The 13,058-nt window shown below is 39.5% G+C and overlaps 1 protein-coding gene across 1 annotated transcript in view; it reads left to right on the top strand.

Annotated features, from left to right (window-relative positions):
• myo6a (myosin VIa) overlaps positions 1-13,058 on the top strand; it is a 168,968-nt gene that overhangs the window by 110,824 nt on the left and 45,086 nt on the right. The window contains exons 21-24 of the mRNA XM_042391332.1: positions 1,207-1,337; positions 1,443-1,520; positions 5,389-5,518; positions 10,638-10,728. Of these exons, the coding sequence (XP_042247266.1) occupies positions 1,207-1,337; positions 1,443-1,520; positions 5,389-5,518; positions 10,638-10,728 (430 nt within the window). The remainder of the gene's footprint in view (positions 1-1,206; positions 1,338-1,442; positions 1,521-5,388; positions 5,519-10,637; positions 10,729-13,058) is intronic.

Raw genomic sequence — 13,058 nt, 5'->3', positions numbered from 1 at the left:
CATAGTCTGCCAATTAACAGCATCTGTCTGCTATTAAAGAAGTCTGAAAACGAGATGACTAACAATGCCTCGAAGATGCCAAATCATCCGCATTTACAAGGGGGGGTCCACCGTTACTAAACAGATTTATGTGTCAAAGGGAACAGTCTGGAAAGTCACGAGAACATAAACACAGACAGACTGCACTGACAAAGAGGAACAGCGGTCACAAATAAAGCAAAGTACACAGACAGGGCTGACAAATGATGCTAATTAGCATGTAACAGAGTATGACTCAGCTTTTTAGCAACAGTGATTTATTATTATCCTTTTCATGAGGCTTAACATCACTGTGAGCTCATTTATCGTTTGAAATTTTTTGATACTCATACCATACAATACGCTTGGATAACGGTACCTAAATAATCCCTTTTTTGTACATCAAAGGAATAAGCTTTTAACCTCGAGTCTTTTTTAGTGATGTCTGTAATTGTGTCTGCTTTTATTTGTCTGGCCATGCCTTTGTTCTTTTGTTATGCCTGATTATGTTTGTTTTTCTATCTCTCTGCTCTTCTTAGGTCTCTCTCTGCAAAAGAGATTGTGATCTGAATGAGATGACCCTATTAAATAAAGGCTATAGATGAAATTTGGGGCAGACATTCATTTTTCCTGAAGGAGAAAGTCCATTTTTTTCATTTAACAAAAGCAGCCGAATGTCTCAAATGTTAAATGCTGTCTAACAACAAGAACGTTGCCTGAAAACTGTTTAAAATTGGCAATATTTTGAATGAAATCAGGAACTATCTGATCCAAGAATAAATCGACAAGATTATTAATCTGACCAGACATTTTTACTTGACAGTATTTGATATGTGGTGGAGGTTTGATACCCAGCCAAAGAGGTAAAAAATCCATATTCAAATTAATTCAACTGGCCTGACTATCTGGCAAGTGAAGGAACTATATATATACATATATCGATAGATAGATAGATATTTACTCATATATTATAGGTAGGACACATGCACACTGCAATTTACATACATACATACATACTGTAATATGTTTTTATACTCTTCTTGATGTTTTATTCTCTTTTTAAATATTTTTCCTTACTGCATTGTTGAGACGCTGAAACCTAAGATTTTTACTCTCATATACTTGTGTAATGTGATGTAACAATACTTGAATTTAAACTCTCTGAAATCCCTGTCTGTACTTCTGTAGGTATGGTGTCAGTGCTGGACCTGATGCAGGGCGGCTTCCCCTCCAGAGCTCCCTTCCACGAACTCTACAACATGTACCAGAAGTACATGCCTCCTAAACTCACCCGCCTTGACCCGCGCCTCTTCTGCAAGGTCAGTACTCGGAGCCTGAGCACCAGCCCCTGATCCAAACTCTTTTATTATCATTTTACAGCTTAATTTCTATGTTTATTCATGTCCCGCATGTTTGTGTTGCAGGCTTTATTCAAAGCTCTGGGACTAAATGAGAATGACTACAAGTTCGGCCTGACGAGAGTGTTTTTCCGGCCCGGGAAGGTGAGACTTTTTGAAAACCTGCTCTATTCTACCCCCTCACCACCAGCTAATACAGGTATTGTTTCCCTAAAAGAAAGACAATAGATTCAGATGGAAAGCGCATTAGTCATTTTGGCTGTTGAGGTGAGGTGAGACAAGGTTTTTCAAACAAACCAGAGCCAACAAATGGGGTTTTCATTTCTCAGCCAGACCTTAATTCATAACATTTGGGTTAGACATGGTTTCCATGGGGGTTTTGTGAAAGTGCATGCATTTGTTGCAGAGGACCTTGGTACACACAGTGCAGGACAAACTGTAGCTCTGACACTGTAGATTTAGCTCCGAGGAATAAATAAATACCAATGTCCTCTGTTGACTGAACTCGGATGCTTTCATTACTCTTCACATCCCTGTGGAGGAGTCAGGGATGTGATGTTAGCGCCAGAGGTAACAATGCCCTCCAAGATAGACGTAACATCACATGCTGCTTGTAAATGATTGTTTTAACCTGCTGGGAGACAAAGATGGTTGGGGTTTCCAGCTTTAAAAAAACTAAAAGTAAGTTTTAGACTCAAGCTAATTTGTCATACATGGGTTTGGATCTGTCTGTCTTGCTTTTATGGTGGTGGTCTGAACTTTTGGACCTCCAAAACTTGAGGGTCAGCTGTTCAACAGCATTGCGCTCACAAGCTACATTTGTCAGAAATCAAATCTGGACACGTACGCTGAGAAAATAACAATGTGAATTTGGCAACTTCGTTCATTATTAAGGCAGCAGCAGACTCTCAAGGTTTGGAAGTCAGAGGTTTCCAGAGGACACAATCACAACACATCAACAAATGTCAGCCACACTATCGCAGAGCAGCTCGCAGCAGACTTTCAAATCAAGTGAAGTAAGTGTTGGAAAGCATTCACCAGTGCTGGCATGTGCACTTGGTTATGTTTTCAGATGGGGGAGCAAACTTGGAAAGATGCATAATTGGCTGGAACAAGTAATTTAAATTTCCTCTATTTCTACACCACCTAACCTCCTGGATTAACATAACTTAAAAACTTATTATTGGGAGTCACAAGAAAGTTTCAGAGCGACAGAGCGATGGTCTGAATAACTTGCTGCTGCACTGTGCTGCCGTTGCACTGTGCTGCTCTGTCTTGTCTGTCAGTGCACTGTCAGTATCCTCTTTTTACACTGTGATGCTATCAGTTACCAATTTGTTCTTCACTGTGTTATAAAATGGATGTGTGGCATGAAAGTGTTTGCAGAGTGTCAATTGCGTGAGTCTCACGGTCAATGTGTGAGAGCTGACTCTGATTAGGCTCCTTCGCGAACATCCAATCTCCACAGCCAAATGTTGTCCGATCTACGAGCTAACGTTAGGTGGGTGGACTGGCAAAGTTAGCTAACACTGACTCGCAAATCGGTTCAGCATTTCAGTGACAGTACAATCCTACTTTTAGCTAATTTAAAGTTTGGCTGGAGGAAGGTCCATTCAACATTCGCTAGCATATCTTTTCCAATGTTCTATTTTCAGTCAATGATCACAGTTAAGGTAAATGGTGTGTTTCTCACTTGTGTAAATAGTCAGTCTCCTGTGTGGATTGACAGCCAAATCATGCTGTGGCAAAGGATCAGTGACAGGTTTGACTGAACCAACTCAAAGGGTGGTCCAAAAGTGTGTGATTTTTTTTTTTATTAATTGTTTTTGTCAGTTGCTGAAAATAGTAAAATGATTATTGATATAGGCTGCTTAGATATAATCACCTGATTGCGGGGACTGTATGATGATAAGTTTATTTTTAAAAAGTCAAAAAGTGGGGCAGCAAAACCATAACTTTGCTCCACCTAATTGAATAATAGAGATGCATTTGCTTTACTTGCTTCTTTGCTCAGGTGCCTTTGAGCACTGCTATGATCCCTGACTTTGTTGTAAAAGACGCATGAATAAAGAAGAGGAAACAATGACTCCACTGTAGCTGATATTTGTTTATGCTTCTGGCCATGCTTTACTGAAATATGAAGTGAACTTTCACTGACAACAGATATTAATCCATATTACTGTGACGGGAGGTTTATCTTTTAAATATTATATCTGTAATGTATAGGAATGGGATTTGGCCATATGATGATAAACCACAAAAAAAATGAAGATTTGTCAACCACCAGAGATTTTGCTGTATAGTTTATACAGTTCATATATCTTCTTGATATATGTTATCAAGTTATATTGTATTGCAGTGTTGCAAACCACTACGCAGGACTGCTTAATGGCAATATATTGTAGCATTTATTTAAGTTTGCATCAATGTGATATGGAAAGTCACTTTGTATTCACATATAGTGTTGCGCCAGTAGTCTGACTGTGGTGAGCCAACTGTCAATCACAGCTGTCAATCAACGCCCACACAGCAGACATCAAAGCCTCTATAAGTCTTCAAATCTTATTAACAGAGAAATAATTAGAGGGCTTATTATAGGGCCTGATTTCAGACATTGAGATCATAGTGACTTGTTGACAAAAAAACTTTTTGAATGGCAGTCAGTTGGAGCATCTAGCAGCCGTTGGTGGTACTTAAAGATAGTTCCACATTGGCTTCAAAGTCAAGCCGTGGTAGCTGCTGCATAGTTGCAACTTTTTCAAAAATTGTAGTTCAAATTGTAATTTGTTCAAATTGCTTCAAATACAACCCACACGGTCATAATCTTAAAATACGTCGCAGTCACACCGGTTTTCACTCCCAATTCATTTCCATGAGAAAAAGGGTGAGACGTACAATATTTGCTTCTGGTAGCTTCATACTAGTTCAAGATTGTTCCTTGTTTATTTAACTGCATGGCAAAATAATACAAGCAGCAGAGAAAGATGAATGGCGTTCGTGGAATGTTTGTTTTTTTGCCCCAGCAGGTGAGTAAATGTTTGGTTCACACCTGGTGCCTCCGCTGCCTGACTTGAGTGATAAACAAACATGTTGCTGAAAGGCAGTTGGGATTTACAGTCAGCATCAGCCTTAGCTGCAAATTTTCCATCTCAGGTGTTACATGCATTCCTTCTCAGCTGGTTTGGTGTCATGATTATTCTTTAAGCACGGCTCACTAGTTTTCTTCACTTTGTATTAGCACAACATAATGTTGCACATCAGCCAGCACAACCTGTTACTCTGTTACTCACACTGTGAATTTCGAATTCAAACAGATCGCTATAGATTGAGTGTTTAATTTTTTCTCACGTTCAAATGGTAGTTCAAGATTTTCAATATAAATTGAGGCCCCAGTTATTTAATTAACCGGAGGTACCAAAAACTGACAATCCCATGTGGTTTTTATCAAAAAATACTGTTTTCAGTTAAACTTCCAGAATTTTTCTGTATCAAAATATCCAACAATATCATGATATAAAATTACATATTTTACTACCTCAAGTAAGCTGTTGACACCACCAACAGGATTATTTGACTTTCAGATACTTCCTCCATCTGGTGTTTTATTAACATCATTTAGTATTTCTCGGGTTGTAGTGATCAACGCCACATTCAAGCGAGTTGTATTGTACAAGAACAGGAACAGAGGTTTCCTGAACCACAACCAAGTTTTGTTGCAGCCACTTTGCCATTCAGTCATGACCAACTTGTGCTGGAGCTGATGCAGGGCGGCCAAAGTGCTGATTTGGATTTGATGAGTCACAAATGTCACAGCCAGCCATGTCAGCCATTGGTAACGTGTTTGGATTTGATCAATGGGACCTTGATGTGAAGCTGTTGCGGTTTAAAAAAAACAATTACATGGTAGTTTGTTCTGTGTCAAGTTAGATCATTTTATCATGACAAACAGGCTCCAGGCAACTTGTTCTTTTACTTTTAAGCTCTGACCATGTACCTCTCAACCTGTGTCCAGTTTGCAGAGTTTGACCAGATCATGAAGTCGGACCCGGACCACCTGGCAGAGCTGGTGAAGAAGGTCAACAAGTGGCTCATCCACAGCCGCTGGAAGAAGGTCCAGTGGTGCGGGCTGTCCGTCATCAAACGTAAGCGGCATCTGTTCTGCTACAGACAGACTGGGCACAGGTTTCTGTACAAATTTCATCAGAAAATATCCTTAGGGTTTTATCACAGTGTTACCATGGTTACAACATCCAGGAAAAATGATTGAATATAACAATGGTAGGTCTCTATCCGTTTCATCTGATAATGAAAAGTTAAGTTCCATAAGGCTGGGAAAAAGTACCTCACTACTAATAATAATAACCTTATCTGTGTATGTAAAGCAATAAAATGGGATAGACACTTAAAATAAACAATGAAAATGAGCACATTTTGATTTCAGAAATACATAGAAGATACTATAAACCACACAAAAAGTTGGCTATTTGCTATACTCCTATTTTTACTCAAGTAGTTCGGCAGCAGTTTTAATAAGCTGAGACTGAGTGCCCCTCTTTCCATAAATAAAGCAGCCAGCAGAATATTTTACTGATAGGGATGTGGAGATCTGACACTCAAGAGTCAGTGTTGATCCACCAAAAACACCCCCATGTTATGAGGAAAAAATAAAGTTGCAATACCCAGTGATGAAAACTTTATGTGGAGGGAAGTAGCGGTATGTCAGAAGACAACAACAGCAGCCTCTGCCATCATTATGTCAAACAACAGAAAGATAATTGTGCAAAAATATTGTTTCGAGGGGGCACTTCCAACACCACAAACTTGATGAAACACTTGCAGAAGCATCATGCAAAGACAAGAGCCAAGAAGGAAAGTGTGCCAGAGATACAACAAGAACAGTTGGAAGCAATGAAGAGATGCAAAAAAAACTCCCTCAAGACACCAATAAAGCAAAGTTTATAACGCGATCCCCTTGAGCCAATGTTAAACCTCAGAAACAGCTGACTCATATCTGTGTGAGAAATTGAGTGAATTCCTGATTTCTTACAGCTGTCATCTGGAGCTATACTTCAAAGCTGAGTTACATTGTGAACTATTGATTTATTCACTTCTGAGATTTAAGTTGTTGACGATTTAGCTGTGAGATCCAAAGCTACTGTTTTGCTTTATTTCATCTGTTACGCACACATTTACATATTGGCTACTCTCCTTCTCTTCTCCGCTTTCCAAGTGGATGTAGATGATTGACACAGTCAGAGAGCCAAAAGGAGACGTTTCTGAATAAATTGCATGTGAAAATAACAACACAAACCCTGAACCCATCCTGAACCCAGAGCTTTATGCAACAAAGCAGCCTTGGCTGGGTAGAAACTCTATTTAGTAAATATTAAATTTGCATCAACTCTGCCTGGGACGTGATGAAAGGACAGCATTGTAAGTGCCTGGGAAGTGTCCTTTTATCCCTTCTCAGGCAGTTTAACATCCATTCATTCCTGGACTCTTGTGACTCTAAGAACTCCTAATGACCGCCACATGACAGACAAGAGGACTAACAAACAACATGTGACCTCGGCAACCAGGAAGGTTTAAACAAACCTACAGAAGTCAGAGTCAGAAGTGAAGAAGCCTTTTGGATGAGAGGCCATCAAGAATCTACAAAAACTCCCGTTGCTCTCGAGTCAACACTTTTGGATATACCATGACCTGGATGACCGAGAATCTTCACAGACATCAGAAAATTGTGAAAAATGCAAATCATTATCCCCTGAAGCCCAAGTGAATATATTCAGATGACTTGTTGTGTCTGACCAACGATCAAAAACACAAAGATGTTGAGCTTACTATGATGGAAAACTGGGGAAACTAGTAAATATTCACATTTGAGCAGCTGCAATCAGATAATTTTTGGCATTTTTGCTTAAAGAGGATGTATCATACACATTTCCAGGTCTGTATTTTAAATCTGGGGCTTGACTGGAATATAATTGCATGATTTACAGTTAAAAACTCCTTATTTATGTCATATGGGCCCTCTATGCAGCCCCTCAGTTCAGCCTCTGTCTGAAACAGGCCGTTTTAGCTCCTGTCTCTTTAAGGCCCCGCCTCCCGATGAGCCCACTCTGTTCTGATTGGCCAGTTACAGGAAGCTCCCCCTGGCTCTAGAGGCTACATAAACAAACTATAGTAGCAGGATTTCACTACTTTTTTCTCCTTCTTTACTTGAAACGTCAACTTCTCAAATACATCCGTATATGTCTGAGCCAAAATCCGATCCGAAATATGAGAGTGGACAACGTGAACAACACATGCAAGAACTTTAGCAACAACAAAGATTTACAGAACGAGTGGCCGGTTATGGGCATTTGCAATGAGCCGACATCTGCTCGTCGGCAAGGCAGAAAAAACTAGCTTACGCAGTGTTCATAGCAGGTTGAAGCCCTGGATTTTGACTTGCAGGGAGCATTTCTACATATGTTCTCCTCAAGTTTTGGAACCATGATTGACATCTGACATCAGAACAGGAAATAAATATTAGAAAAGCACAAAAAGCACAATATGTCCCCTTTAAAAACTGGTTAATCATGTAATAATTTCAGCGCTAGAGTACTACCATGTATAGTGGGGGTCCAACAACAAATCTTCACCCCAGAGTCCCATAGGAGGTTAATCCGGTCATGCTTCTAGCTACAATAGCCATCACCTTCAATACACTTGTTCTCAGTTTTGCCGACATGTCGGAAATCCTATCATGCAAACAGGAGACGCATCACTAGGCACAGATGGTTTCACGAGAATACCCAGGGGTCCTGTGGACGGAGCAGGGTACAATACAACAACAAAACAAACCACGGGCGGCGTCTGCAGCGGGGAGACTGTGTTTCGTGCAGCAGAGGCAGACTGCTGTTAATAATGTGGGGTTGAGCTCCTGTAGGAGTGGTATATCTGTCTGCTGTCTTGTGTTTATCACTGCAGTGTCTGAGGAGAGTTCATGTCAGTCACTGCAGGCTGCTCATTGCTATCATAACACCACTCTCTCTCTGTTGGTGTGTCTCCATCTGTCTTAGTCACTCTCTTTCTTCTCTAGTTGTTGTTGTACTCTCTTTCTCTGTTCGTCTCTTCATATATGTGTTTTTCTCCCTCGTTGTGTCACTCCATCTCTGCCTCCATCCTTATCGTCTCCCGCTCTTTGTTCTCTTTATCGATCGAATTGAAAATGAGCTATATCGGCAGAAAGCGAAAAGCTAGTATTGCCAAAGCATAACATCATATCATCGCATAAAAAATGAATACGTTTGCCCAGTCCGCAGGGTTTATTATGTTACAACAGCTTGAAAAGCCAGAAAATACAGATTGGATTTTTAAATACAGTGTAACCAGTCAGCGCTGTGTGTTTTTGTAAACCCAGAGTCATAAATTCATAGTTGTGTCAGTGATGGTGCAGGAGTTAAATATTCTGAGGTCATAACAAGATTAAATGAATTTGGCAGCAAGTAGCGATGTTATCGATCTTATTCTCTATTTATCTTTCACCCTTCATCTCTCCTGCTCTGCTTCTTTTTTCTCTCTCACCCTAATTTTCTTCACTTCACTTCAGTTCAAACTTTCTCCTTTAGCACAACAGAAAGAAAGCATCTATGTAGCCAAAGACTAGACCCAGGGATGAAATCAAATCATTAATAATGCATGCTTTGTAAAGAAATGAACTATTTATGCTAACAGCAGAGAGCTAACCATATTAGCATATGAGAGCAAGTCACTTTATTCACTACAAATTGAATCAGATGCTAAACATCAAGAGAAATGACAAAGTTTTTTAAACTTATTTAGTTGTTATTAGTTTCTGCTATATTTGGAGGCAGAAACTAGCCAGGCCCGTACCAATGATAGTCTATTTATGTCTCTAGAATTAATTGGTTTGTAATTTGTACTGTCCAAAATGTGTCATTTAGTGCAGATGATCAAAAACTCTCAAGTTACTAATATTGGCATAAAAATACACCCACTGGTAAAGCATGCAGGGGAAAAAAGTAATATTAAAAAAGAACAAGTATTGCTTCATCCATGGGTTGAGTGTGATATTAGAAAAATCCAATCTCACGCAGTCAAGTGGATGGTTAAAAATGAAACACCTTTTAAGATTATGGGCTTGTATGTTATCAAAATATAAGGAAGATTTAAAATGCCTAAATAAAAACAAATCAAACAGTGAAATAAAGTGAAATACATTACATATTTTTATATATATTTTTTCTTTTTTATGTACACATTTAGTGGGTCATAATTAAATGGAAACCGCTTTAACGTGAAAGGTTGTCTGTCTGACTGCCATCATATCTTGTCGGCACAGATAAGCCCCACCCACGACCCCACCCCAACGCTGAGGTCGGATAATTTATCATTTTCCATTCTGGCACTGATGATGCCTCTAATTTCTAAGAAAAAGCTCCCCCGCACCTCCTCATGAAAATTAATGACAGCAATTTGTGTTTATTACAATCCAACCTCTTCACTTTGTTTACTGAGTTGTGATTTAATTTTAATGCGGCATGAAAAATTCATGTCACAATGAAAAACAATCTATTCAGTTATTAAAGACCAAAGGCTAAATAATCATCATTTAACATACGTTTTTCATTTAATTATGACACAGTAACTGCATACATATTGTAAAAAGGAAATACAATAACAATTGTATCTCATTTTAATTTATTGTTTGATTTATTTTTATTTGGGCGTTTAAGATCTTCCATAAAAATACACTAATGTGTATTTGTGCACTTTCCGTCCTCAGGTTGTCAACCAATAACCGTCATTAAATATCTGTTCAGAGTCTTAGTCTTCTCTACCTGTTCTTCTATCACATAGTTTCTGATTTAAACTTTTGCTCAGGTTAAACTATTCATGTAACATTTGTATACAACTGCTTGTGTTTAGACAACATCGATCATTTGACAAGTTTAGTTAGAAAAGTTGTTAGCTTAGCTCGGATGCTAACGGGAAAAAATCTTGCAGATTTTCTTTGCCCCTGCAAGCAGTTCCACTAAGCGCAGGGATTTTATAGGAATTAATTTAATTTGCCACAAAATTTCTCCGTTTTAAAAGCTGTGTGACCAACATGGTAGCCTTCTGTAAGTGTGATCACAATAAGTGTCAGAGAAAGGATGAATGAGTTAATGAGATTAATGTTTAATTTAACCTCATTTAGAGGATAAAATTACAGGATATTGACTGTATTTTTCTTTTCTCCTCTCTCTCTCACAGTGAAGAACAAGATCTTGTACCGGACCAGCGCCTGTATCAAGATGCAGAAGACAGTTCGGATGTGGCTCTGCAAGAGGAAGCACAAGCCTCGGTGGGTGTCCTTCCTTCCTTCCTTCCTTCCTTCCTTCCTACCCCACTTATCTTTCCTTCCCTTCATCCTTACAGCCCCTATTTTTGTCTTTTCTTATCTCTTCATCCTCCTTCTATGTCTCTTTCTCAGTCTTTCATCTTTCTCTAGATCTTACCTGAGCCTGAACTGTTACACAAAACTGTCCAGATGCTGAACTCTACTCTGTCCCTCTTTCCACCTTTTTACTATCCATCCATTTCTCCCCCTTCTCTGCTCTTCCTTCCTGTCTTCTTTCTCCCATCTTCTCTCTATGCTCTTCTTTTTTCTTATCCCCTTCCTTCTCAACTCTCTCCTTCCTCTGATCCTACATTTTTCCATCCCTTTCTCCACCTGCTCCTCTCTTTACTCCTTCTTTCTCCTCTCTTCTGTTTTCTTTCACTTTCTCCTTCTAGTCTCTGCCTCTGTCATATCTTCCTCCTCCCTTCCTCCTCTTTGCTTGTCATTCCTCAACTCTTCATCTTCCTCTCACTCGGTTTTCATCCTCCCTTCCCTCTGCTCATTATCTCTCCTCCCTTTTCTGCTTCCTTCCTTCCCTTCCTCATTACATTCATCTCCTTCTTCCTCTCTTCACTCCTCGCTCTTTCCGCTTCCTCCCTCGCTCCATCGCCCTTATCTTTCTCCTCCTCTCCTTCTTCATTATCTGCCACTTTCACAGCTCAGCAGTGTCAGTCTGTCTGGCACACACACACACACACACACATACACACACACACACTTATTTACTCAGACAGTCGGGTGTCAACACGTGCAGCTCTGCTTATTACCTCCAATATTTGTCGACTGAGAGGGGATGGGGTGGGGTGGGGGGTGTTGTTTTTTTTTTTTCTTTCCCCCGCGGGGGGTTTTAGTCTGATCTGGCAGCCTGCTGGGTCGCACTAATAGGCTGTGTGATTGTGTTGGAGTGTGCCGCTGATGAGGTGGAGTGTGTGATTACGGTAGCTGAGCTGGGTGGTTTATTAATGACTGGGGCGGAGTTTTGGGCAGAGATTGAGATTTAGTGAGCAGCAACATGGGTGACAAACATGAAATGAGAAGGCAAATTACATTCAGCAGAGCAAAGTTGGGACAAAATTCATTGTTTTGTGAGTCACAGATAAGTTTCAAGTCAAGACCACTGAGTTCATAGCCAAGTCTGAGTCCTAAACTTTATGTTTTGAGTGTTGAAGCAGTTGTTATCCACTCCCTGTTCATTTAAAATGTTAACATTTAGAAAAATAATTAGTTTTTTTAATTGTATTTAATCCTTTCAAATAATTTCATAACAACTCAAAGTAAAATGATTGGGTTAGAGCTGCAACAATTAGCTGTTGTGATAATCTGATAATTTTTCAAGCAAAAATGCCAAAAGTTTTTAATTCTCAAATGATGAGTTGCTACTTTTCTTTGGCATCTGTGACAGTAAATTAAAAATATTCATGTTTTGGACCGTTAGTCAGACAAAACAAGAAAATTGAAGACAACATCTTGGCCTCTGTGAAATTATAAATGCAATATCTTTTTTTCCATCTTTCAACTTTTCATGGACTAAACATCTAATCAAATAAATTTAGAAAAGAAGCGCCAGATTAATCAATAATGAAAACAGTCATTAGTTGCAGCCGTATATCAGATGTTCTTCGGTGTGTTATTTTTGCGACAATCATTTAATTAATGAATGAATTAATTTGTAAGCCTGATGTTTGCCTCATCTCACAGCAGATGTCTGATTGATTCAAAGTGTCACCGTTGTCGGGAAAATGAAGAGTTTATTGGCTTTAAGTTTTTTGTTCATCTTTGGCAGAATATCAAACCATCCTGAGTCAAAAGCCTGAAGTTCAAGCGAAGTCACGAAGCGCTGGCTGATTCTCGTCTGTCTGCGGCTTAAGTCACATGACTCTAGTCCACACCTCTGCAGCAGAGTGCAGTATAAACCGGACAGCAGGATTACGGCTTAAATGATCACAGTCATTCTGCTCAGCGTTGAAATCTCTCGCCTGCAGCCACAACTCACACCAGTTAAACTGAGCGCGGCTGAAATAAACTTCGGTTGTGACTTCAGTTGTCAGTTTACTTTTGATTGACGAGCACTTCACTCGATGTACCACAGCGGGAACTTTTAAACGTTTAAATTAAGCGTAGAAGCCAAAATCATAATTTAAATCATTATACGAGTCATTTGTCAGCTCTACAACAGAGCGGGCAGAGTAAATGAATGAAGCTTTATTGCCTGATTAAGTGACTGGTAGGTGAACTTATTACCCATAAACAAAATTAGCTGCATTAAACCGCTGGCTGGTGTAATTTCCCTCCCC

This window comes from Thunnus maccoyii, chromosome 17, assembly GCF_910596095.1.
Source record: "Thunnus maccoyii chromosome 17, fThuMac1.1, whole genome shotgun sequence".
Lineage (NCBI taxonomy): Eukaryota > Metazoa > Chordata > Actinopteri > Scombriformes > Scombridae > Thunnus > Thunnus maccoyii.
This window is presented reverse-complemented; position numbering and strand designations above follow the sequence as displayed.